At 36.0% G+C, this 23928-nt stretch overlaps 1 protein-coding gene across 2 annotated transcripts; it reads left to right on the top strand.

Moving 5' to 3' along the window:
• Positions 1 to 256: 256 nt before the first annotated feature.
• Positions 257 to 23401, top strand: LOC113694894 (kinesin-like protein KIN-7K, chloroplastic). 2 transcript variants are annotated; one of them, XM_027213799.2, is made up of 24 exons: positions 257 to 687; positions 1201 to 1470; positions 1554 to 1651; positions 3824 to 3913; positions 4868 to 4920; positions 6084 to 6149; positions 6234 to 6287; positions 8501 to 8560; positions 8711 to 8789; positions 9599 to 9666; positions 9790 to 9849; positions 11818 to 11922; positions 12847 to 12951; positions 13196 to 13303; positions 13376 to 13519; positions 16005 to 16187; positions 16361 to 16519; positions 17539 to 17769; positions 18090 to 18230; positions 18330 to 18455; positions 18531 to 18581; positions 19374 to 19421; positions 19503 to 19703; positions 22599 to 23401. In XM_027213799.2, the coding sequence occupies exons 2-24, from the start codon at positions 1217 to 1219 to the stop codon at positions 23175 to 23177; spliced, it is 3063 nt and encodes a 1020-aa protein (XP_027069600.1). In that variant the 5' UTR covers positions 257 to 687; positions 1201 to 1216; the 3' UTR covers positions 23178 to 23401. The 2 variants fall into 2 exon arrangements, with proteins under 2 accessions (XP_027069600.1, XP_071911451.1); XM_072055350.1 differs by lacking the exon at positions 257 to 687 and adding an exon at positions 968 to 1110.
• The last annotated feature ends 527 nt before the right edge of the window (positions 23402 to 23928 follow it).

Here is a 23928-nt window from a genome sequence, read left to right as displayed (position 1 = left end):
TTTTACAAGTATAAGTTACCAAATACTAGTTATATCACAGTAAAAAAATTTTTTTGGGACAAAATTTTTAAAATAACATCTCAGATTATAGATTATTACCTTCCCCCACACACGAATTAGACAGATGGGGTATGGCGCTGGGGAAACGGCATCGCTTCCAAGGCAAGCAAATAAAGCAGAAATAGTAGTTACAAGTCGTAGTAGCTAGTAAAAACGCCTCTTTACTGACCCACCCCTTTGGAGCTTCAGTCCTCCTCCTCACCTAAAAGTCTAAAACTCGAAAGCCTTTACACCCTGCACTAAAGTCTTCCGCTTCAGACCTGTAATCTGATAAATACATTACTGCCGCTCAACTTCTCTCTCTTTCTTTTTCTTCTCTAATACTCGTTTTTTCTTTCCTGCTCCCCTTTCTTTCTCTCTCACACACTGCACACACTCCCATACACAGACGAGAGAGAGAGGGAGAAAGAGCATCCACCGTCATCATTTGTCAATGCGTGTGTGTGTGTTGAGTGGAATGGTGATGATAGTGATAATGATGATGATGTTTTCTTCCAAATCTCCTTTCTCTCTCTAGATAGATACATATATTATACGCCTCCAAAACTTGCGTGATTAATTCTGTTAATGCATTTTGTATGTATGTTGTTAGATTCACTTTGACGACTCCACGGCCACTGATTCCTGGTAATTTTGCTCGATGCATTTGTTCTCTATTCAATTGTTCGTAGTCCTTTCTTTTTTTTTTTTTTTTTTGTTTTTGTCAAATTTTTAACTCTCACTAAGGATTGTTTGCTGGCAAAAAAATTGAGATTTAAACCTTCTTTTTTTTTTTTTTTTTTTTTGCCTAAAATCGAGGTTTTGGTGAAGCTTTTAGCTGCATTGCCTGTTTCCTTCCTTTGTTTCCTTTTGTTATATTTTTTCCCGGTAGTGTTCAGAATTTTTTGGACCGTTCTTTTTTGCTTCAGTTAATAGTTCCACTTCTTCCGCTAAAAAGTAGCCAGAAAAAGTGTGTTTAAGACGAAACTGATGAAGCATTTTTTGTTTTTTGTTTGTTTTCTCTTAATCCTGCAAAATGTTTGCCCAAAATTCGAGATTAATTATGAAAATGTAGGTGATTTAGTCACGAATAATTTGTAGGACTGTCTTTTTTTTTTTTTTGGTTCGATTTCTGACACTCTTCTTTGTGTTGTTGGGCAGGAAGCGGAATAGTTTCATGGCTACAAGACGTGGATCAAAGCCGCAAAAGTCTCAGAAATTGACTAACGGTAGGCAGGCCAATTCGCCTGCGTCGTCTACCACTTCGTCGTCAAAGAAGTTTCCAGAAACTTCCGTAGATGGATTGAGCTCGCCTGCATCATCGTCGGCCAGAAGCAAGCCGCCGCAGTACTTTTATGCCGAGGGTTTGGGGTTGGATGCTGAGAGATCCAAAGAAAATGTTACTGTCACAGTGCGCTTTCGGCCTCTAAGGTCCTTCTCGTAATTATATATGTGCCAAATTACAGATTTTTATTATTTCAATAATTAGTGATTCTGGCGGGGCTTTTGAGCAGCCCCCGGGAAATTCGACAAGGGGAGGAGATTGCTTGGTATGCGGATGGTGATACGATAGTGAGAAATGAGCATAATCCGTCTATAGCTTATGCATATGGTTTGTCCTCTTACTTTGATGATTACTTTTTTCCTTCTTTTTTGGTCTTCGCTTTCAATTGCAAATTGACCGGTTTAGTTGAAGTTGCTTTTGATTAAATTCGTTTTATGGCTTTGCCTATGAGAATTGAAGATAGGACAACAGTCTGGTCAATGTACTACGGTTAATATGTACTTAAAGGGGTAATGAGTGAAGCTTTATTTGTTCATCTAGTAGTTGGTACTCTTACAAAATGACCATGAGGAAATGATGGACTTGCAGACGAGGGACAGGTGAAATTGCCAATGGTATCGAACTGGCTTTTAAAAATGCCTTCACATAACTCCAGTAGATGATAGCTGGAAGGAAGTTTTCATGCTTTTCTAGTTGACTGATTTCTAGGGCTAGAAAAGCCTAGAAAATAGGGGAAGAAATTTTAGGCCTCAGTGGAGCCACTTCCAGATTAATTTCTTTGTTAGGGAAAGGCATGTATGTTTTTTCTATTGTAAGCCAACATCAGAGACCATCAGTTGGTGCTTTTGCCGCAATTCAATGGGCTGGCTGGCAAGTCAAAGTTGGACTTAAAATCGCGTCCAGAGAGTATGCAAATGTACTACTCTGGGCTGGAGATGGGTTTTAACTTGCTGTAGCTCCCCTTCTCCTGAAAACCAGTTGGTTTACCCTTCAGAGTAGGTTAAGAGTATGTTAGTACTATCATCACTTTTGCCAAACAAAAAAAAAAATTGCTGGCACATTTAAGATAATTTGTCAATAAAAAATATGAAGATTGCCATCATATTTGCCCCACAAGTTGCTTAGGTATAATTATTGTTTGGTCACATGATAAGAAAGTGGGAAGACAGATAGTAAATATTGGCATTCAGTGACCCAGGAAGCTCTTCGCAAACCCAAATCAGGGAAAAATTAATTAAAAAAAAGGATTTACATCACTAGAAGCATAAATCAATTTCTTCCAAGAAGGCCCTAGCATGAACCGTACCATATTCTCTGCAGAGAACCTGGTGCTAAATCCATTTGCCTCAAGCTTGAGTCACATTTCATGACTTGAATGATGTTCTAATCCTAGCAATCATCATCAGTCAGTGAGCTAATTCCATCTCCTAAAGTCAAGATTCTTCAATTGCTAAGCACTCTTAAGCCTTTCATTTCCTTACAGTGACCTTTTGCATTGAGGTGCTAAGTCCTGTCCCTTGTGTCATGTGTTTCTTGAATACCAACCCCAGACTTAACCATGGAAGAACCATCTAGAATGTTAACGAAGTCGACTATTTTGGTTGGCCCACTGACATAACTGGTTTTAACCTCTAGAGACAACAGTTAAGATCTCTTGAAATATCTATAGTTATCAATTCTATACCTCTCAGTTTTGCTAAGTTGGGGTATAATTGTCAAGATGCAACATATGACCAATATTTTTTGGATTTCAGAAAAATTACTTCATTATTCTTATGAAAATTCTATTCTCTCCTCAATTGTCAGATTCTGCACGCTTTGTTGGCTGAACTTGACTGTTTGGTATGTGGTCAAATTAGGATTCATCTTCACTTTAGTCAGATGTTCTTGGAGAGGTTGGAATACAAGGTAGTCACTAAGAGTTTGGACTGCAAAGTCTAAGAATTCTGCCAAAGAAAGTTAATTGAATATCCTAATTAGGACATTGTCACATGCTTTTGCAGTTGGTCATTTCTCTGTGGGAAATGGCATCGAGTTTTGGTCTTTCCTCAAGCAAGCATGGTGTACAGAATGCAGATTATGTTGGTCTTTGGAAAGTTTAAAACTATGTCCTGTATATCCTGGGTGTTTTTAGTTCCTTTGAGTTCACACTTTGCCAACTTGTTTCGTCAAGTGAGCTTGAGTTTGTAATAGTAACACAGCACATCCCGTGCATGGAACCATTTCTGAGCTTTTCATTGAAGTCATGGTGAAGGGATGGGTATTCCCGTAATGTTTCCAGTCACATGATCTTAGAGTTCTTTATTGTAGTTAATTTAGATTTTACTTTGAGTTTGTTCTTGGGTATATAATTATGTCAGCAGACATTCTTATTAATCTCAAATCACTTGTTCATCAAGTTTCTTGGAGTAGTTTGCTTTTTCAACTCATACTCTTATAGATCTTTAATAGCTCAATTTGCTGATGGTGTTTATCCTTGATGTACTTGAATGCATCCAGATCGTGTCTTTGGCCCCACAACCACAACACGCCATGTCTATGATGTTGCTGCACAGCATGTCATCAGTGGTGCCATGGAAGGCATTAATGGTAATTAGTAATTTTCTATTGTCACTGTGTTCGTCTTCTACAATTTGTGTGCATATTCACAATTCTTTAACATGCATGAGTTTGGTAGTGTATTCTCCACAAGATTATCAGAAATGGATATTTGTTCAGTTTTTGTGCTTTGTTTGCCTAGTGCTTTTATATGTTAGCAACTGATGTACATTAAATCTTGATTGGCCTGCATAAGATCTGGTAAAAACTTAATTGCTCTTCTCAACATCTGAGTAACATAAGGTTATCGTCAAGAACTCCCGTTTTCCGCACCTTTACGTGCTGGCATTGCTTTTGTGTGTGAGGGGATGAAGAAGCTGACTTTAGAAGATACCTCCAATCTTTTCTGTAGGGAAGAACTGAGGGATGATATAGACCACCATTACGATGAGCTAAGAGTGAAAAGAGTAAGAAATTATAACAACACTGTATGTTATAGCTCATATGATGCTATTCTCTATAACGAAGCTAAGAAATAAGTGACCATAATGGAGGTTTAGATTTGGACGTGCAAGCATCATGGGCTCATTTGTTTCATCCTACAGGGACTTCTTTATTCTTATGAGGTTTCTGATTATAAAAATTGTAGACTACTTCTTTTTTGAACAGGAAACAAATGGAGTTGGTTAGTTTGTTTCATCCTGAGATTAAGTCACCTATGGTTTTGCAATCAGCCTCTTTGGCAGTATGCTAAGTTTTTATAAATCACGAGGGAAAATTATTCTTCTTTGTGTTTGGAATGTTGAAGTTTTGGTTCAAAGTTTAGAATTGCCCCATAGTACAGAAGTAATAGGCTCAAGAGTCAGATTTTCGGACTGTTAAGCCTATTTTATTGTTCTTTTATTCCTTAAGAGTCTGATTTTCTTGCAAGTCTCTTAGAATAGCATCCCAAAGACTTCTGTTGTTATTTTAGAGTCAACTTCAGTTGGTTTACTAATATCACAGGCACAATATTTGCATATGGCGTCACAAGCAGTGGGAAGACTCATACAATGCATGTAAGTAAATTGATTTCTTAATTTTTAATTGAATTTGAATGTTTGGATGCATGAGTTCCAAATTACCCTTTTGTCTGAATCTAAACTTTGAAAGGTTTGAATTTTTTTCTTTGTTCTTTTTCATAATACTACAGTTGTCTGGTAATTATGTGTTACAAATGCTGACGCTATATCACCTTATATGAAAAGAAATTCTCCTCTTTCTTCATGAAAAGTGCATTGAATGCTTCTGGCTCCTGATTTTCAAAAGCATCTATCTTGTAACGCTTTCAGTTTAGCATAACTTTGCAAGGGTTGCTGTTGAGTGTAATCTTGTAAGGCTGGCAGTTGAGCTGTTTGAAAGGAGCTGTACAGTTATCATCAGAAGTTTGCCTGGAATTTTTGTTACATAAATATCTTGTTCAAATATATGGCGATATGATTAGGGCAAGGGTTCCCAAAGAGGTTGGCCTCCCTTTTGGTTGCTGTTCAAATATATGGCACTACAATGGCTCCATGGGCACATTTTGTCATTGCAGTGCTGAACCTTCACTCAAAGAAAAAGTGGATTGAAACCTTTAAGCTAGTAAACTTGGCTTTCTTTGAGTATAGCAAAGCAGGGTTCAAAAGCATGCCTAATTGAGGACGATAAGAGAATTTTTTTTCACAGATTTTTAACATGTCTTACAACCTGTTAAAGGAGTTATATTTTATGATGTCATTGGACCAACTCTATGATCATTTGTGATTGCTGCTTTAGTTGAGGAGATAAATATAAATATGAGATTTCTCAGATTGCTAGATTACTTAAACGATCATGATAATTATTTGGAGTAAAGTTTTTTTCTTTTTTAGTTAGAAAAACAACGATCAAGGAGCACAGAGTTTGTACATGAAAATTTTCTTATGATTTATGGTTCTGTGGACCACTAACTTGCACAATCATGTTCAATAGGTTTTAGAGATTTTGAGGCATGTCTTCACTGCATAACTGAGCTTAGGGTTAAGTTTTCTAAATAAAATTACAGCAGTGAGCTTTTGCTTACTTGAGGGAGAAGTCTCTCAGAATTATATTGTTGTATCCTACACTGGCAAGTATTTAGTGAGAGTTAAGTACAACAATAGAGAAAATTTAACATTGTGTGGTGGAGAAACTGAATTTTGTTTGCTTGAATCCACCTCAGGGTGATCAGAGGTCTCCTGGCATTATACCATTGGCAGTGAAGGATGCTTTCAGTATCATTCAAGAGGTAGTGTAAAAAGATTTATCCTGCATTACCTTCTCCAATGAATACTTTGAAGCTAATTACTTAAGCTTCTTCTTTATGCTTCAGACTCCAAGCAGAGAATTTCTCCTCCGAGTCTCGTATCTGGAAATTTACAACGAGGTAAGATGAAAGCAATTCTTGTGCAATCAAGTGATGCTTGTACTTGCTTTTGCTGCAAAACTTCCTATATTCTTTTGAGGCATATCATGTTTGGATAACATAATTCATCTACATACATTAATAACAAGGGTGTTTTGATAACCTCGTTAAATACTTAAAATTAATTAATTAAGTGCTATTTTAATTAAGATTGTTTCATAACAGAATTCCCTTACCTCTGAAGACATCAAGAGCCACTTAATTTGTAAACAAAATTCCAAGTGAAAGTTTTATCATTCATATGCAAAATATGGAAAATGGGAATAGGAAGTTTGAAAATTCTTAAGGATGTAAATTTTAGAATTTTGCGAATGGGGTATGGTTAGTTGATCACAGATTAAAATGGCCAATAAGTTAATTACTAGGTGACAAAATCACCCTCTTAGCAATGTGCACCTTATTGAGTAGCAATGTGCTTCTTAATGATTATAGATGTGCACTTTGGTGAACATGAATGTACGTCGCAATATGCAAATATCAATTGAAATGTGCACATACGAGTATAATGAATAAAAGTGTCCATGTTGGTGAATACACATGTACATCGGAATGTGCACATTTTACTTGATATATGTGTACATATGTCCGCTTGAATGTGCACATACGAGTGTATGTGCACCTATGAGTGCTCATTGTGCAGTAAGTGTAATTTCGTATATATTACCTACAGCATTAATTTATTTTAGACTTTATAAATAGTAACACAACCCCATTTAAAATTTTCCCAAAATTTTTGCCCATATGATTTTTGAATCTTCCTGTTCCCTTTCCCAAAATTTCTCAATTTGTAAGCTAGTATAGTACTAACTCAAAATTATTATTTCACACCCACACTTTCACACATACACACAAACTGTCACACACACACAGACACTTTCACTCATACATATGCTCTCTCTCTCTCTCTCTTGCTTGCTCGCACTCGCACATTCTTCTCTAACATACTTCGAAACATGATCTCTTTCTCATACATCCCAAAAAAGATGCCTTTTCTTCCCTAAACACATTATTACACATGAATAAAAACTCTCTCTCTCTCTCTCTCACATATAAAGGATAACATTTTTTTAAGTTAGTGTAGAGTTTATTAGTATAGAGAAGTAATATTTGGAAAACTACTTTAATGTGAAATTAAGCATATTATTGGTATTGAACCATATAATACATGTCAAATATAATATTTAATTTCAGTGCCCAAATTCAGTTGATTATCAAGGAGATTTGAGTTTATGAATCCGGCAAATAAAGACTTCAGAACTTAAAATTTCATTCTTTAGATTTCAGACCTTAATTTGCAGTTTTACCAAATGCCTTAACGTTCCGACTGATTGTATGATAACTTAAGTTTTGCGCTTCTATTTGGCTGCTCACTATATTAGGAAACTGCTGATTGGATTTTAAAGTAGCTTATCTAAAGTCTCACTGATCTTGAGATAGTGCAGTGCTGTTAAATATCAATTTCTTTGAGTAAAAAATTATGAGCAGAAAAGCCCAGCTCCCTCTTCCCACGCTTTCCTTACCAAATGAAACAAAAAATTTAAATGACTAAATAAATAAAAGCAACTTTCTATTATTTTGCTTGCAATTGGTTATTCTCTGTATCTTCACTTATTTTGCATCTTTTACCTGGATAATAAACCATTTTTTAGCATTTGGTAGTACAACATCATAGTTGTTTTCCCTTATTTTATCTAATCTTAATTTTCTTCTGTTGCTAAGATATCTCTCAAGTAACAACTGTGTATATGTGTCTGTGTGTGTGTGTATACCTGACATGGATTTGTGTGGGATATCCACAAATCTTGTTTACCATTTTCTCCATTGTGCATGATATATATATATACCTGACATGGATTTGTGTGGGATATCCACAAATCTTGTTTACCATTTTCTCCATTGTGCATGACTTTTGAGAAGTTGGACATAATCAGCTTCCCCCCACTCCCCTCTCATCTTGTGTGTGTTTAATTTTGCATGGGCTTCATCTCTATGTTTTCTGTTGACAATCAGTCTTTCAACCACTATCTTTGTTCAGATACCTGAGTCAACTAACATTTTTTTTGTAGATTGCTGACACCATTTATGCTGTGAATGATTGTGAATAGACTTTGTTAAAATACAAAGTTGGACTTTTAACTGTAGCTTTATTATCCTTGATTATTTCTTTCAATCAGGTTGTTAATGACTTGCTTAATCCAGCTGGACAAAACTTGAGAATTAGAGAGGACGCTCAGGTGCACTCTTCATTCATCCCTAAGATTGATCAAATTACTTAAATTTTCTGCATGACAGTTTTGTAACCTCTTCTTGCACGTTATGCTTCATAATAGATTTTCTGCATGACAGTTTTGTAACCTCTTCTTCCACGTTATGCTTCATAATAGGGAACCTTTGTCGAAGGCATCAAGGAGGAAGTTGTGCTATCCCCAGCTCACGCCCTTTCTCTAATAGCAGCAGGGGAAGGTAATTAGCTCTTTTTATTTGTCATCATACAATAGAGTTACCAACTTCGTACACTAAGGATCCAAACATAGCTACAAGATCCAGAAGAAATTTTTTACTATTGCAGCCATATGCATACTGTAATTTCAACAATTTTAACATGAAAAGGGATCAGGTGTATGCATCTTCTGTTAATGGGAAAGTAAAAGACCCACCCCTGAATTTTTTTTTTGGGAGGGGGGGTTTCCTATCAAAAAGATTGAACAAGTAGACCAAATCTTCTCTTTTATTGAGAAATGTGAGAAACATACATTTTTCGTTAATGATGTTGCTGTGTCTGTCCTTTCTTTCACTGGACCGCGGACAATTCCTCTTTTAAAATGCTAAGCTCTCTCTTGGTGATTGTGCTTCAGTATAAGTTCCTCCAAAAGCTGTTTAATAGTTTCACATCATTAGAATTTAATTTCAGTTTTTTTTAAAACTATGTAGATGGAGTCTATATTAATTGTACTTGTTATTGCCAGTGTTTTTCTCTGTGGGTATTTGTGTTTTAGAATTCATGCTTTTAAGTTTTATTCCTTTTTATCATTAGATTAGTGTGCATATTTCAGGCTAAAAATTGGTGATTTGTTTTGATGAACGTATTTTCAAGTGAAACATTTTGGATAAATATCTTGTACCTTATGTCGAAAACTTTGAAGTTGTTACCTTTTCAGTATGCAGAGCTTTTTAATGTATGGTTGTCCAGAGAAATATATTGTTTTTCATTGTTGCCATTCATCATTTCTTGTTGCCATTTGTTAATATTTGTTTAACTTTACTGGCAACAGAGCATAGGCATGTGGGGTCCACAAACTTCAATTTACTCAGCAGCAGAAGCCATACAATATTTACCCTGGTATTTCTTTGTCTTAGTTAATTCGATATAATTTCTTTCACCTTTCGAAGTTTAACTTTTCGCTGTTCCACTTATCTGACGTTTTTTTGAAATGCAATTTTCTTTTGCTATCTTGTCAACCAGACAATAGAGGGTAGTCCCTGTGAAAATTGTGAAGGAGAAGCTGTTACCTTGTCACAACTGGTCAGTATTCAAGTCTTAAAGATTTTATTATTCATCGACCTTTATTGAATTCTAGTTGGACCTAAGTTGATTATCCTTATGACTTTTGATTGATGACAAGTTGCCAACATTGTAAAAAGACAAAAATTAATGGTTCGAGTGAAAAGGTCTACAAAATGAATTCTCTTACAACAAAAGATATTTATCCATGGACAATCATATTATTATTTGGTGGGAATTGTCTAAAATGAATACTACACATGGCAATAGAAAGATTGTTCTCATGCTTATTTTTTTGTTTTTAAAATTTTTTAAGCAAGAATTTTCTTATTCTTGTTAAAGCATCAACATGCTTCATTGGTGCATTTTTCAAGCGTACTGGGCACATTGATGATTTTTTTTTCCAGAAAAAGATGGAGGATTTGTGGGATACTTCATTTCTTGTTGAATGTGTCGAGAATTTGATGCTAAATGTGTGTTCTTTTTTGACTTGTTTTTCTCTTAGAATTATGGATGGTGGCACAAAAAGTGGTGCCCCAAGGAAGCTGTGGCCTAGCTCTAGTATCTTGAATTTTCATGAAGTTTTTTCTAATTTAAAAGGCATGCAAATAAAGTATCTTCCAAGATGGCTGGAAGAGTGTGTTGTAAAAGTCAGTCTTGAGCTACCAAATATGCTTTCTCCTCTCCCTATCAATCCAGCCATATTTCATTCCTCAGTTCCCACTCCTACACGGGCCCTGCAGGAAGGATACAACTACTTGCAATCCCTTTCAATGTCTATTTTCTTCCTTGAATTGTGAAGAAAGAAACTGCTTGAATTATTGGCTGCTCGGAAATGTAGCTACATGTTTCTGGTACTTCATACTTGCAACATGCTTTTTGCAGGTAGAACTGCATCAGTGACGGATTACATGACTTCACTAATTTATTAATATGGTCTGCATAATGCACTTTCCATGCCAATATATAGTTTCTTGGGCTGCTATTTTGCTTCTTGACTTCAAGGAAATTATGCTTCTCCTAGACTTCATTTTTTGCTTTTCCAGGAAATTGGCCAAACCTATTGTCATTACAAGTGCCATGGCAACTCTCTTGTTTTACCACATTCCTGTTATGGCTTCTGTAGAAATCTTCCTTGAGGTTTATTAGCCAGTGTTGAAGATCTCTTCAGAGAATGTTTCACAGTATGCCACTATTCATTCCAGTCTTGGTGCTCCTATCTCCTACTTTCCAGGAGATTTTTGAGTTTTTATCCTTTCTCGTTCTCTTGCGAGCAGCTGCACCATAAGAATCATTAAATTCATTTATCATGCATTCACTTTCAGCAAGGCCACATTTGACACCCATTGCATCTGCCAAAAGAGCTCCCTTATCTAAGTTATCTCCAGAGCCATTGTCCGAGCTTTTGTGAAGTATATCAAAGTTATCTTAGTATCTTTGAGGAGAATTTTGTAACTCCTGTAGGTGACATTCATGTCCTGGCTTATTCTTGAGCAGGGAAAGCTACTGTCCAGCTTGTTAATTCTGATTGCCAGTACTATGGGAATGTTGAAGACCGAGAAGATGTTTAAAGATTAGCAAAAATTGCATTGATAAGTTCAACTTGTTTCCCCTTTCAAAGATGCTGCTTTTTCCAAGTTGTCATATTTGAAATAGCCTTTTAATCTCAGAAAACTATTATATTATTCTTGCTCCATTTTTCTGATCAAGAATTCCAAACTTATTCAATAACTGCAACAGTGAACAGTTCTAAAAACTTTTAACTGTTGAAAAGTTCTCAAAAGAATTGATCAAAGATTTAGGATGATTTTTGAGATTCGGCCAGAGCTATGATGAAAACTTAGTTGGCTGAAAGGTTAAGATTCTTCAATTCTTCGTTTGACAGCATCCCATGCTGCCCATATTTCTGTGTTGTTTTTAACATCTTTTACTTGTCAACTAGTGAAGATGATTGATGAATCCTATTTTAACTTGTCTCTGTATTTGCAGAATCTCATTGACTTGGCTGGTTCTGAAAGCTCTAGGGCTGAAACTACAGGTGTGCGGCGGAAAGAGGGTGCCTACATCAATAAAAGCCTGCTAACTCTTGGAACTGTGAGGCCTCAATCATTCTGGTTGTGTTGTCAGTATAATAGTTTCACTCTATTAGAAGTTCTTTTTTAAACGACATGTTCCTGAGTTCTCTCTGTGTTTGTCTAATTTTTTAATTCTGTTCCTTTAATTGCTTTTGTCATTACTTACATATCTATAACAATAGAATCCAAGAAAGTTCAATGCCACCTGTCAAGCCACCCGAGGCAATCTATAATCTAAGTGGAATCGGTTGAGTCATATTGGAAATTGTCCCGCAACTTGTACTCAAGAAGTTAAAATGGATAAAAACACTTACTTTATAAGCTGTTACTTAAATTGGATTTCTTGGAAACCATGATTTACAGAATATTTGTGGTTGATTATATGCAAATTGAGCTCTTTGTTTTGTATGGATGGAATATTATTCTTGCCCTTTTAGCTTCCATTGGACTTGAGTTCAATCATAGGTTGAAACACTTAGTGCTTTTTTGCTGCTGTGAAGTCCATTGCACATTATGGAGCAAAAATCTTTGTTAGTCTGTGTTACGTGTACACAATCAGTTAGAACATATAATGTTTGGATTGTTCAATGATTAGCTTCTGAGGTTGAATGTGTTCAATTTTTGTGTAACTTTGCTGCAAGTCTGCAGCTCCCACCACCAACCCAGGGCGCATGTAGCCCCCCAGATTACAATTAAAAAAAAAATTACACATGCACTTCTACTTTCTGTTCTGGCCTGTGGCCTTATTTGCAAACTATGTGAGCTTTAATATGTATGCAATTTTCTAAACTTGGAGACAGATTATGTAGTTTGTTTCTCCTGAGCATTGTTGTCTTGCCCATACTTCATCGGATCTACTCATCGTCCACCATTGTTTGGAATGCTTGTCAATTTCTCATGGTTATTTCTGTATGTGAGACATGCTAACTAGTGCTTGTAACAGGTTATATCAAAGTTAACAGATGGGAAAGCAACTCATATCCCATACAGAGACTCCAAGTTGACGAGGCTTCTTCAGTCCTCGCTAAGTGGCCATGGTCGTGTATCGGTATGGTATTCCATTATTTGGATTTATTTGTAACTATTATTACTGGCTAAATTTGTGCTAGTCAATTGTAACACCTCCATTCTTAGATACTCTTAAGCTTTAATGAAAAAGCTGTTAAGCTGTCTAGGTACTGTATTCCCAAAGTCCATGCTGCCACCCACCAATGAAATATAAACAGAGCCAAAAGCAGCTATTGTGCCTGTTCTAATGTTTTTCATTTTTTTTTGGGGTGCGGGAACTGCAGCTAATTTGCACTGTCACTCCCTCTTCAAGCAACACTGAAGAGACACATAACACATTGAAGTTTGCACACCGTGCAAAACACATAGAAGTCCAGGCAGCACAAAATAAGGTAAGTTCTTGAGGTTTCTTTTGTTTGAAAAGTTGTGTTCAGTCCTTACAACAAAGCCTGTAAACCATGCAGATAATCGATGAGAAATCACTTATCAAAAAGTACCAAAATGAAATACGTTGCCTGAAGGAAGAATTAGAACAGCTAAAGAGGGGCATCGTTACAGTTCCACAAATCAAGGACAGTGGAGATGACATTGTTCTCCTAAAACAGAAGGCAAGGATTCTAGCTCCTTTTTCCCTTCCTTTTTTTCAAATATTTTTCTTTGGCATTTACATTTCACTTTAGTTGAATTATGTCTAATAATGTAAAATTACTGTCATATGCAACATCCTCTTGTTGTTTACTGATGTTAAAAATGGTATTTGCTGTTTCTGAAATTTTATATGGAATATAAAGTTCTCTTCTGTGCTTAAATGAAGTTTCTCTCTCAGTGGTTGCATTCTGTCTGTGTGCATGCGTATCTATTTTCCCAATGAGGGAAAGGGTGAAGTTGTTAGTGAATGACAATCTTATGATTAGTACTGAAAAGTGAAAGCACTTAAACTTTATGAGGAATTAGAAAAGGAGATCCAGGATCTACATTGGAGAGTTCATCTTGTGAGAACATCAAGTTATCTGCCTGGTTTTGGCTACTTTCTTTGCAATTAGACTTGGATTGATTTGGCATCTTATTTTCACTTGTGGATGTTCCAATGCGAGTGGTTTTAATGCTACACTATGCATGTTTGGTATCTACAAAAAATTTGCATAACATTATAAGGATGTAAAGCCCTGTATTGGTTGTAAAAGATGCTCCCTGTGGATATTCCTCCTTATGCCTTATGGATATGTACCATTCAACCATTGTTATTATGTCAGTCCAGTCATGATCAACTTCTATCTTCCTTGTTTTCCTTCTAGAATTTATTTCTGTGATCGCATGTTCAGTGTCATTTGAGAGGAGGAAAATATTCACAGCAATTTTTCTTCAGGGCAATTTATTGTACGTCATTGATGCTGGTGCCTTTTATCTTTTTGCAATTGTTAAACGTATTAAGGTTAAATTCCTTAGTGCAGCTTTGGAATCATGGTAATCTGCTTGATATACGTTCCTTGTACTGCTTATAAAGATGAATCGGAAATTTGGAGACTACTTAAGGAACGCATCCAAATAGGCAGCTTTCCAAAGGGAAAGTATAGGTGACTAATATATGGATTAACTCTACATGGTATAGTGGCAAAAATTTTGGCCTCTGTTTGGATTGAGTGTTCTTTTTTTTTTTAAACTTGTTTTTTCCCAACAAAATCTACGGTAACCTCCCAAAAAACAACACACCGAAACCACTCTTCCTTCACTGCCACCCTTCTCTCAGGCCCTCACCCTCCCCTTGCCCCACCGCCACTCCCCTTCTTGCCCCTACTGTCACTAGGGGTGGCAATTCCTGACACGACCCGAAAACACGACACGAACCTAACACGAAATTAATGGGTTTGGGTTGAGGTTTCGAGAGTTCGGGTCAGAATCGGGTCGAACCCGATGAACCCGAAAAGAAAACAGGTCAATTTCGGGTCAACCCGTGGTGACCTGATATGACCCGATGTGACCCGTTTACGAATTAAAACTAATTTAATAAACATAAAAATTATTTTATCTAACTAAACTAAATCATTCTTTTTTCCAAAGGCATTAATTACTTAATCCTAAATGAATTTATTTAACTTGTGTGAAGTTAAAATTATTATATTTGGACAAATAATATATTATGTTATTTTTTACTTTTATGCTGTTTTAATTTATTTTATATTTGGTTTGGGATAAAACACTTTTATGGTGTTTAATTTATTTTAGATTTGGTTTGAAATTATTTATTTAAATTTTTATTACTTGATGATGTAATTAATTTTGTGAAAAATTGATTTTATTAGAAATTACAGTGATAAATTAGTAAATTAAAATTAAGTTTCGGGTCATTTCGGGTCGACCCGCCAACCCGCGAACCCGAAATTTTCGGGTTCGTGTCAGGTACCCTGACCCGTTTCGGGTTGGCGGGTCGGGTTCGGGTCAGCAGATTCTTTGTTATACTTAAGCCTCAACCCGACCCGCCAACCCGAACCCGACCCGATTGCCACCCCTAACTGTCACTCCCCCATTCCCACAAACCCCCACCACCCCTTCCCTCGTCGCTCCTCTCCCTCTCCCCCTCCCACCCCCCTCCACTTCCAGCTGTGACCAGATCCAGTCGTGACTGGGATTTTGGGAGAAAAGAGGGGAGAGGAAGAAGGTGGGAGGGGATGGGAAGGAAGGAAGGAGGAGGAGGGAGGAGGAGGAGTGGCAGGGTTGGGTTATGGGGTGATGGTTGTGGGGGAGGAGGAAAGAGAGGGGGGAATGAGTGGCAGTGGGGAAGCAATAGTGGAGCAGTCATTTTTTGAAGGGGGGGGTGAAGGGGAGAGAGAGGTGGCGGGGGTGGAGGAGGGGAGGTGGACGAACACCCAAAAAAAAAACTCAAGAAACACACAGTCTAACGGATTTTGAAAAACTTTTCTGCATTAAAGTTTATTAAAAACACAATCCAAATGAACCTTGGTTACAAGTCAATATATTGTTAATATGCGATACTTTGAATTAATTGAAACTGTTGGCTATATTATGCTAATCTGGATAACAGATGCTCCATTATAACTATTAATCTTTTCCTCTCTGCTTGCGTAATTTGTAAAGCTAGAAGATGGTCAAGTCAGGCTCCAATCAAGATTGGAACAAGAAGAAGAAGCTAAAGCTGCTTTGTTGGGTAGAATACAACGGTTAACTAAATTAATATTGGTATCCACAAAGGCTTCGCAATCATCAAGATTTCCTCAACGACCAGGGCTGAGGAGAAGACATTCCTTTGGAGAAGAAGAGGTATTGTGACTGAGTAATGTTTCCATTTCAATTTCTCTCTCTTGTGCGAGCATGGAGGTGGGGTTGCGGGTGGTGGGCAAGAAATATATGTATTCATTTAAGGTTAGGTTTTTTTCTTTTTAAGTTAAAACTGTGGTCTGATTTTTTTTTTACTGTTTAAAAAAATTCTGTAGCTTGCTTATCTTCCACACAAAAGGCGAGATCTGATCTGGGACGATGAAAACATTGATTTGTATGTATCTCTTGATGGTAATGCTGAAACCCCAGATGAGACATTGAAGGAGGAGAAAAAGACCAGGAAGAACGGATTGCTTAACTGGTTAAAGATAAGGGTAAGTATATTTTGTTGTGTGTTGTTTTTTTTAGAGTTATATTAGAAATTCTCTAAATTTCGTATACCTTTGTGTTTCTAAGTTATATCCACCTTTTGCTTGGCAGCATTGAATTTTTTATTTTATATAAAGAAAATCAAATAGTCTGGGTTTTTGGAGATCTGTTTTGCTCTCATTCCACTTTCTGCAGGAGTAATCTTATGGCTTGTGAAGTATTCTAGTGTTTATGGTGCTAGTTTTTTTATCATTATAATGATGCTTTCAGTTAACGTGTTTCCTCTGGTATTCAAATTGAGCCACTCAATTTTGTGTTGCATCAACCTTGCAAATCAAGTCAAGAAGTCATGACTTGGCATAAAGGAGAATGTCAGCTTGCATCAGCTGGAAGAGAAAATTTCTTATCTGTTAAAAACATTCCCTCTCTCGTTCATGTACTTTAATGGGGCAATATAGTCTATGGGTCATTCAAATCTTGAATTCACGTTAGAATTTCATAGTTTATTGACTTCTTTCATTTTTCTGGGTACCTCATACTATGAGATGCAATCCTTTTTTTTGCTGTAGTACACAGCATAATGGAGGCCGTGACTTATTTATACTTTTACAAGGTGCCTGAACCTGGAAACACAAATTTGAATTAATACTGCATGAAGGTCTCAGGTGTTGGCACAAACACAATGTTTGCCAGATTGATTCATGTCCCATTTTCAATGTGCAATTCAAATACTCTACAACTGTAAGCCTGGTTAGGCATTACAATTGGATGAAAGTGCGAGATCTTTCATCAACAAGGAACTTCCATTATCTGAGATTCTATTTCAGCTTTTTTATTTCACCACACTTGTAGACTTTTGTGTTTAGGCAAAGTCTTTGATCTAATATGCTTTTATTTAGTTTAAGTTTGTGTTAATGGATTCAACTTCCTCTCCTTTTTACCACTTGTTTCTGAAAGGGTCAGCTTAGACAGCTAGTACATCTTCAGTTATCAATTAGTTTTTCTGAATTTGCTGTTTTACCAGAAACGAGAAAGTGGCACAGGGACTTTGACTAGCACTAGTGATAAATCCAGTGGTGTTAAGTCAACTAGTACACCATCTACCCCTCAGGCTGAAAGTGTGAATATTCGCATGGAATCAAGACTTTCTCACTCTCTACCAACAGAAAGCACACCATCAGCAGAGCATTTATCAGAGGCCAGACAGGATAGAGAATTGCCTGAGGATAACTTTTTGGGACAGGAGACTCCCCTGGTATGAGATTCAGCGGCTTTCCTTAATGTAAACATCTTCATTGCATTTGTGTGTGAGTGATGTCAAATAATCTTTTGAGCATTATTCTGCAAAGATTTTCACTGGTGCTGAAGTGATGTACTTCACTGGCATGTCAATCAGACTGCTTAGTTATGGAAATTGAAAATAAAGCATACTGTCTATGTTCCACCATTCAGTACTTTATTCATATTTTGCAAGCTCAAAATGTCTCTTTCACTACAGAATTCTGTGCAAGCTAATGCACAAGTAAATAGCTTATGCTCAATGCTGTCTAATTTTACTTTTTTATCTGATACTAGACTAGCATAAAGACAATTGATCAAATTGACCTTCTAAGGGAGCAGCAAAAGATTTTGTCAGGTGAAGTGGCACTTCATTCAAGTGCTCTTAAGAGACTATCTGAGGAGGCAATACGTCACCCCAGGAAGGAACACATTCAGGTAAATTAGTTTACTCTGTAGTCTTGGTCCCTAACTTCTTTTTTCAAGCCTTAAGCTTGAAAGTAATTGTAAGATTGTCTTTTTCTTTTTGTACACCAGGAGGAGATCAGAAAATTGAATGATGAGATTAATAGGAAGAATGAACAAATAGCTTCGCTGGAAAAGCAAATTACTGATTCCATTCTTGTGTCTGATGAGAAATTGGAAAAACTAGAAGAATCTCAAGTAAGGCAGTCCTGTTTAAAAGCTTTAGCTTCTTGTTCATTATAGCTTTGGCTAAGCTTGTTTTCATGTTTGCAGTCTCTTGCTGAACTCGTGGCACAACTGCATGAGAAGTCATTTGAACTTGAGGTAATGCAACTTGTAAACCCTTAGAGAACAGATATTCAGCTGTTAGACAGAAAATGAAGGGTAACTTGGTGCATGTGAGTTAATATATAGTTGAACCTAAAGTCAAAGGGTAAACACTGTTTAGTTGGTGTAAAGCATCCCGTGCTTTTTGAATTTTGACTAACCTTTTGATATTAATATGGTTATACTTGACGCTTCGGTATGGTTCTCTTCTTTCACCGCTGAATTAGCATCAAAAGAGAGATGGTTTTCAAATCTTTGAAGGTAATGTATATTGCAAACCAAAAGAGCGTGGGAACATTGGTGGTTGGATCCATCTGTTTTATAGCATAATCTATGAGGAACAAACACCAAAAACATAAAACAGTAAAAGAATGATTATATAACTTCCCTGTGCCCGAAAAATCTTTCTGCAAATATTCTATTTGGCATAATGCTCTCATTGCACTTATCTATTGCAATGTGGGAAGACTTCTTCCTCTGCAGGCAGTTGTCAATGGTAATATAACTTCCCTGGCCAGAAAAATTCTCTGTAAATATTTTATTCTGCATAGTGGACTTATTGTACTCATCCAATGCCATGAGGGAAGACTTCTTCCTCTTCAGGCAGTTTTGCTTTAACTGAATTTTGTTTGCCAGGGTTCATTCATTTGGCATTTATTTGACTAGGATCTCAAATTTTGAGAAAATTTTCACACATGAATACGAAATGGAATTAGGAATAAACTGGATTTTCAATAATACTTATTTGTTAGCCTCTTTCTGAGGAATGCTAATGGTTACTTTATACAGGTTAAAGCTGCTGATAATCGAATCATTCAGGAGCAGCTAAATCAAAAGGTATAGGACCTAACTGTTACAATTCTCACAGTGTTGTTAACAACTTGGACATTTATTCAACTGGAAGCTTCTTTTGAGCAGATCCACGAATGTGAGGAATTACATGAAATAGTTGCCTCCTTGAAACAACAACTGTCTGATGCCCTGGAGCAGAGGAAGTTGAGCCCATTGGCCATCCACTCAAAACAACACAGTGAAATCAAAAATTTTTGTGCAGAACTTGAACAGAACGAAGTTTCAGTGATAAAAGATACAAAGGAAGCATTAATTCTTCAAGTCCAAGTAACTGTCATGTCCTTTACAGCTTTCTTGGATATGCTGCATCTTAATTGTTGTACCTTAATGCCCATGCAAGTTCTTTGATATGCTCTTTGCTTATAATAAAGAAATTTAAGCAAGTGTGTTACTATGATAATGGGTAAAATGGTAAAGAAATTTAAGCGTGCCAAAATGAGTGATTTGGATGGGTTTGGGTTGGGTAAAATGGGTAATGGATATAAGTGAGTCAATCCATTTATACCCATTTAATCAGATGGGTATAAATGGGCAAGTCAAAAAATGAATTGGGTAACTTTATAACCCATTTATTTTAACTTTTTGTAAATTCATTTTAAATTCATTTTTGCAAACTAAGTTGTCAATTTATACCATCCTTTGCACCCATCATTAGTTTTAAATATTTACTTATAATGCTCAATAAACCTAATTATCAATTTTTTTCCCATCTGAACTCTGTCACAAAATTACATACTATTTAATAATTAAACAATAAGAATATAAAAATTTGAACAAAGTACTATAAAAGTTAACATAAAAACTTAATGCAAAAGTTTTGAACCTCTAGCATTTTTTCGTGTGTAAATTTAAAATTTCATTTTGGAGAAGTACGAAAAGAGGCTAAAACTTGTCATAAATTGGTAATGCTGAAAAATGAGCAAGTTAACAAACTAAGAGAAAATAAAATGATAAGATAAACCAACAAATAATAATAATAATAATGAAACAAAAGTAGTTAACATCATGACAAAATGAAAATTTGAAAAAAAAAAATGGGTGGGGGAAGAGAGAAGGTTTGGGGGAAAGACAATTTTAAATGGGTTAATTGGGTTTGATGGGTTACCCAATAATATCCATTTATTAAATGGATATTATTGGGTAACTCATTTATACCCATATGCAAAAATTTAAGATACCCATACCCATCTATTCATGGGCGGGTATGGGTAAATTTAGTTAAATGGGTTTGTTTGACAGCTATACTATGATTATATAAAAAGGAAGCAATGGAAAAAGAATAGCAAAAACTTTAAATTCTGTTTTTATTGATTTCCCTTGTCTTACTATGTCTCTGTACATTCACTGTTTCTTTTATGTTTCAGTCTCCCCTTCTACAGTTTCAAGCTTTTTACTTAAAATATATTCCTAATTTTCCCTTATAGCGAAAATGGGGATCAAAACCATTCATTGTGTAGGCTATTAAGCCTTTGCTAGATTATGTTTCTATTCACTGTCTCTATGCTGCTTGTGACCTGCAAATTTTTCCTGGATTCATTTTAGCTAAATTATATTATAAATCAAGTTTCTAAAATGAATAACAGGTTTAGAGGTATGCTTGATTAGTCATTCTTAAATCCATGTATGCAAATATAATACGGTTATTTAATTCACATCAGTAGGTGCGCCTTTAAAATATACAACTGCAAAAAGAAAATAAAAAAGAAGAACGTTCTGAAATAGATTTCACTTGCAAATGCTGATGTATAACTCCTTCAAATTACCCTATTTGATAACCTATTCTTGCTTTTGGATGCTACTTTGCCTTTTTGCCATGTGCTTGCATTAGCTGAGGATGAAACTGACATAATCAAGGATTATATAAACCCTGAGGTTTGTAAGCAAGGATTTGAAGCAGAGTGCTTTCTGGGTTGACATTTTTTATACTACTATGAGTGTCAAAGAAGTCAAAAGCTGAGGGAATGCATCATCAGTGAGTTGTCAAAATAATATACTTACATAAGGTTGTTATGCATCACACATTAACAAAAATGGCAGTTTCCCTTTGTAGCCAAATGTGGCATAGTTAGGGTGTCAGTTACTTTTAGAAAAACTGTATGCTTCTTGAGAGAAATGTTAAAAAAAACTCTTTTCCTCTACTTTTGAATAGAAATTTAGTTCATTTGCACCTTGTTAGTGGCAATGTACTTGGTGAAATTTAGAAAAATGAATTGTCATGTGAGATTTAGAGATTTACAAAAGTTTTTTTAAGTATTAGCTGAATTTTCTTCATATGGTAATTAGCATCAGTAATAAACTTTTTGTTAAATTTGTACATGTATCAAGCTCTTATTTAATTTTTTGACTTATCTACTCCTTGCCTATGTGCCACAAATGGCGTATATACTGTTGGAGACAGAATTTGTCACAAGTGATAGAATTTGTGAGTCACTAACAGGAATTACAAGAATTTTTTATTTTTTTATGTCTGTAACTGTTACATTTAATGCCTTTGGTTGAAAGTTTTCAAGGATTATTGATTTTTCCAGTTACTTATGCAATAGCAACTTTCTTGTGAATTCTGTTGAATTATTGATTATTGTGGTGGACATCAATGCATATAACTTTTTTTCTTTCAGACTAGCTTAACAGATTGACTATCAAAAAAAAATTTTACTTTTTAGAAAATTCTAGTTGATTTCTTCTCGAGAATGTTTATTATTTACCATATCATTCTTACTAATTGGCTTAAGAACCAAAGTTGGTTTAGCAAAATTCATATTTTTAGGAAAAGTCTTTGGAGATTATGCGTATCCTAAAATATTTTTCTCACAGTAATATTGAAACAATAGTTGCAAACAAACTGCAGATGTGGTTAATGTAAAACAACTTGCACTTTTTCTTTTAAAGCATTACTTCTTTAGTTCCATCTTATATTCTAGACACTTCCTTTTCTTGTTGAATGACTGATAAATAATCGACTGATAATTTGTTTCTTGTTTATTGAGTGACGATTAACTGTCAAGTGCTTTTTCTTGCTTTTGGGTTTTCTCATGATTGTGTACAGTAAGTTACATGCTTTTGGGTTTTTCCCGATTGTGCCTTAGGTTGTTTTTTTTTTTTTTTAAGGTTAATAACTGAAGCACAACTTTTTTTTTTTCCTATTTTTGTTATATCCCCAAGGAAACAGAAATTCGAGAACTTAAGAGGAAAGTGGATGAGTTAACCGACTCTAAAGAGCAGCTAGAGCTTCGGAACCAGAAATTGGCAGAGGAGAGTTCATACGCCAAAGGATTAGCATCTGCTGCAGCGGTTGAGTTAAAGGCATTGTCCGAAGAGGTTGCAAAACTCATGAACCACAATGAAAAATTGGCTGCCGAGCTGACTGCGCAGAAAAGTTCAACCACCCAGCGCAGAACTGTTACTTCCACTCGTAATGGCCGAAGAGAGAGCCATGTTAAACAAGTTGTGTTGCCCCCAGATATCAAGAGAGAACTAGCCTTGAGCCGTGAGAGGGAGCTGTCCTATGAAGCTGCTCTGGCAGAAAAGGATCAAAAAGAGGCTGAATTACAGGGTATGGTGGAAGAATCAAAACAAAGAGAAGCTTATCTCGAAAATGAACTTGCAAACATGTGGGTTCTTGTGGCGAAGTTAAAAAAATCTCAAGGCGCTGAAAGTGGTGTGCATGAATCTTCAAAAGAGGGCCAGAAGGTCAATGATCTTGAACTTTGGAATGGTACAACGCAGGCAAAAGGATTTTGAGAGCATTGTTTGTAATTAGCAGAAGGATCAAGTTTCTCGTTTACTTTGTGTTGGTGATTGGGATTGGGTTGTCTATTCCGAGTTCTCTTAGTAATCAATCTCCTGGTAGATGTTGTACAAATTAGGTTACCATCCTTGCAATGTTGTGTAGGTGGACTGTAATATCAAGGAGATCTCTATAAACACCTTTCCTTTTGGTAATAATATCTATGTGCTGCTGCTCCGATCGTTTTTCTCTGAAGATAAATATGCTTTTTGCCCAGCTTCTCCAGCTCCTGAAGCTGCCGACCTTCAGCTGAGATTTTGTGTAGATACATTACTACTCATGGATACGATATCTAATTTGTTGTGGAGCTTCAAGCAACATGAAAAAAACTTACAGGAAGAGGCAATAACTTCGATTCATATATCCTCTAGTTACAACTAACCTGCAGGGCTCAGAAAAAATTCTTCATTTTGATCACTAACACAAAAATGAAAATGCAATATTTAGGAAAAGAAAACTGTCAACAGGTATTTTGGGAGGAAAACATCTAGTTACCGTATTATGAGTGACCAACTAGTATTTATAGGAGTACAAACCTAACAAACTATTTACAAGAATATCCTTACTAATTTATTAGCTACAAGAATACTTATATTCTCTTAACACTCCCCCTCAAGTTGGAGCATATATATCATAAGCACCCAACTTGTTACAAATGTATTTCACCCTAGAGTCCCCTAAACTCTTGGTAAACACATCAACCAA

This window comes from Coffea arabica, chromosome 6e (assembly GCF_036785885.1).
Source record: "Coffea arabica cultivar ET-39 chromosome 6e, Coffea Arabica ET-39 HiFi, whole genome shotgun sequence".
Lineage (NCBI taxonomy): Eukaryota > Viridiplantae > Streptophyta > Magnoliopsida > Gentianales > Rubiaceae > Coffea > Coffea arabica.
This window is presented reverse-complemented; position numbering and strand designations above follow the sequence as displayed.

Bases quoted from the DNA above. Each gene is read 5' to 3' on its own strand.
- LOC113694894 (XM_072055350.1), top strand. From the start codon at position 1,076: ATGTTTGCCCAAAATTCGAGATTAATTATGAAAAT. The intron at 1,471-1,553 runs GTCCTTCTCGTA...GCTTTTGAGCAG, and splicing joins GTGCGCTTTCGGCCTCTAAG to CCCCCGGGAAATTCGACAAG. The intron at 18,582-19,373 runs GTAATGCAACTT...TACTTTATACAG, and splicing joins AGAAGTCATTTGAACTTGAG to GTTAAAGCTGCTGATAATCG.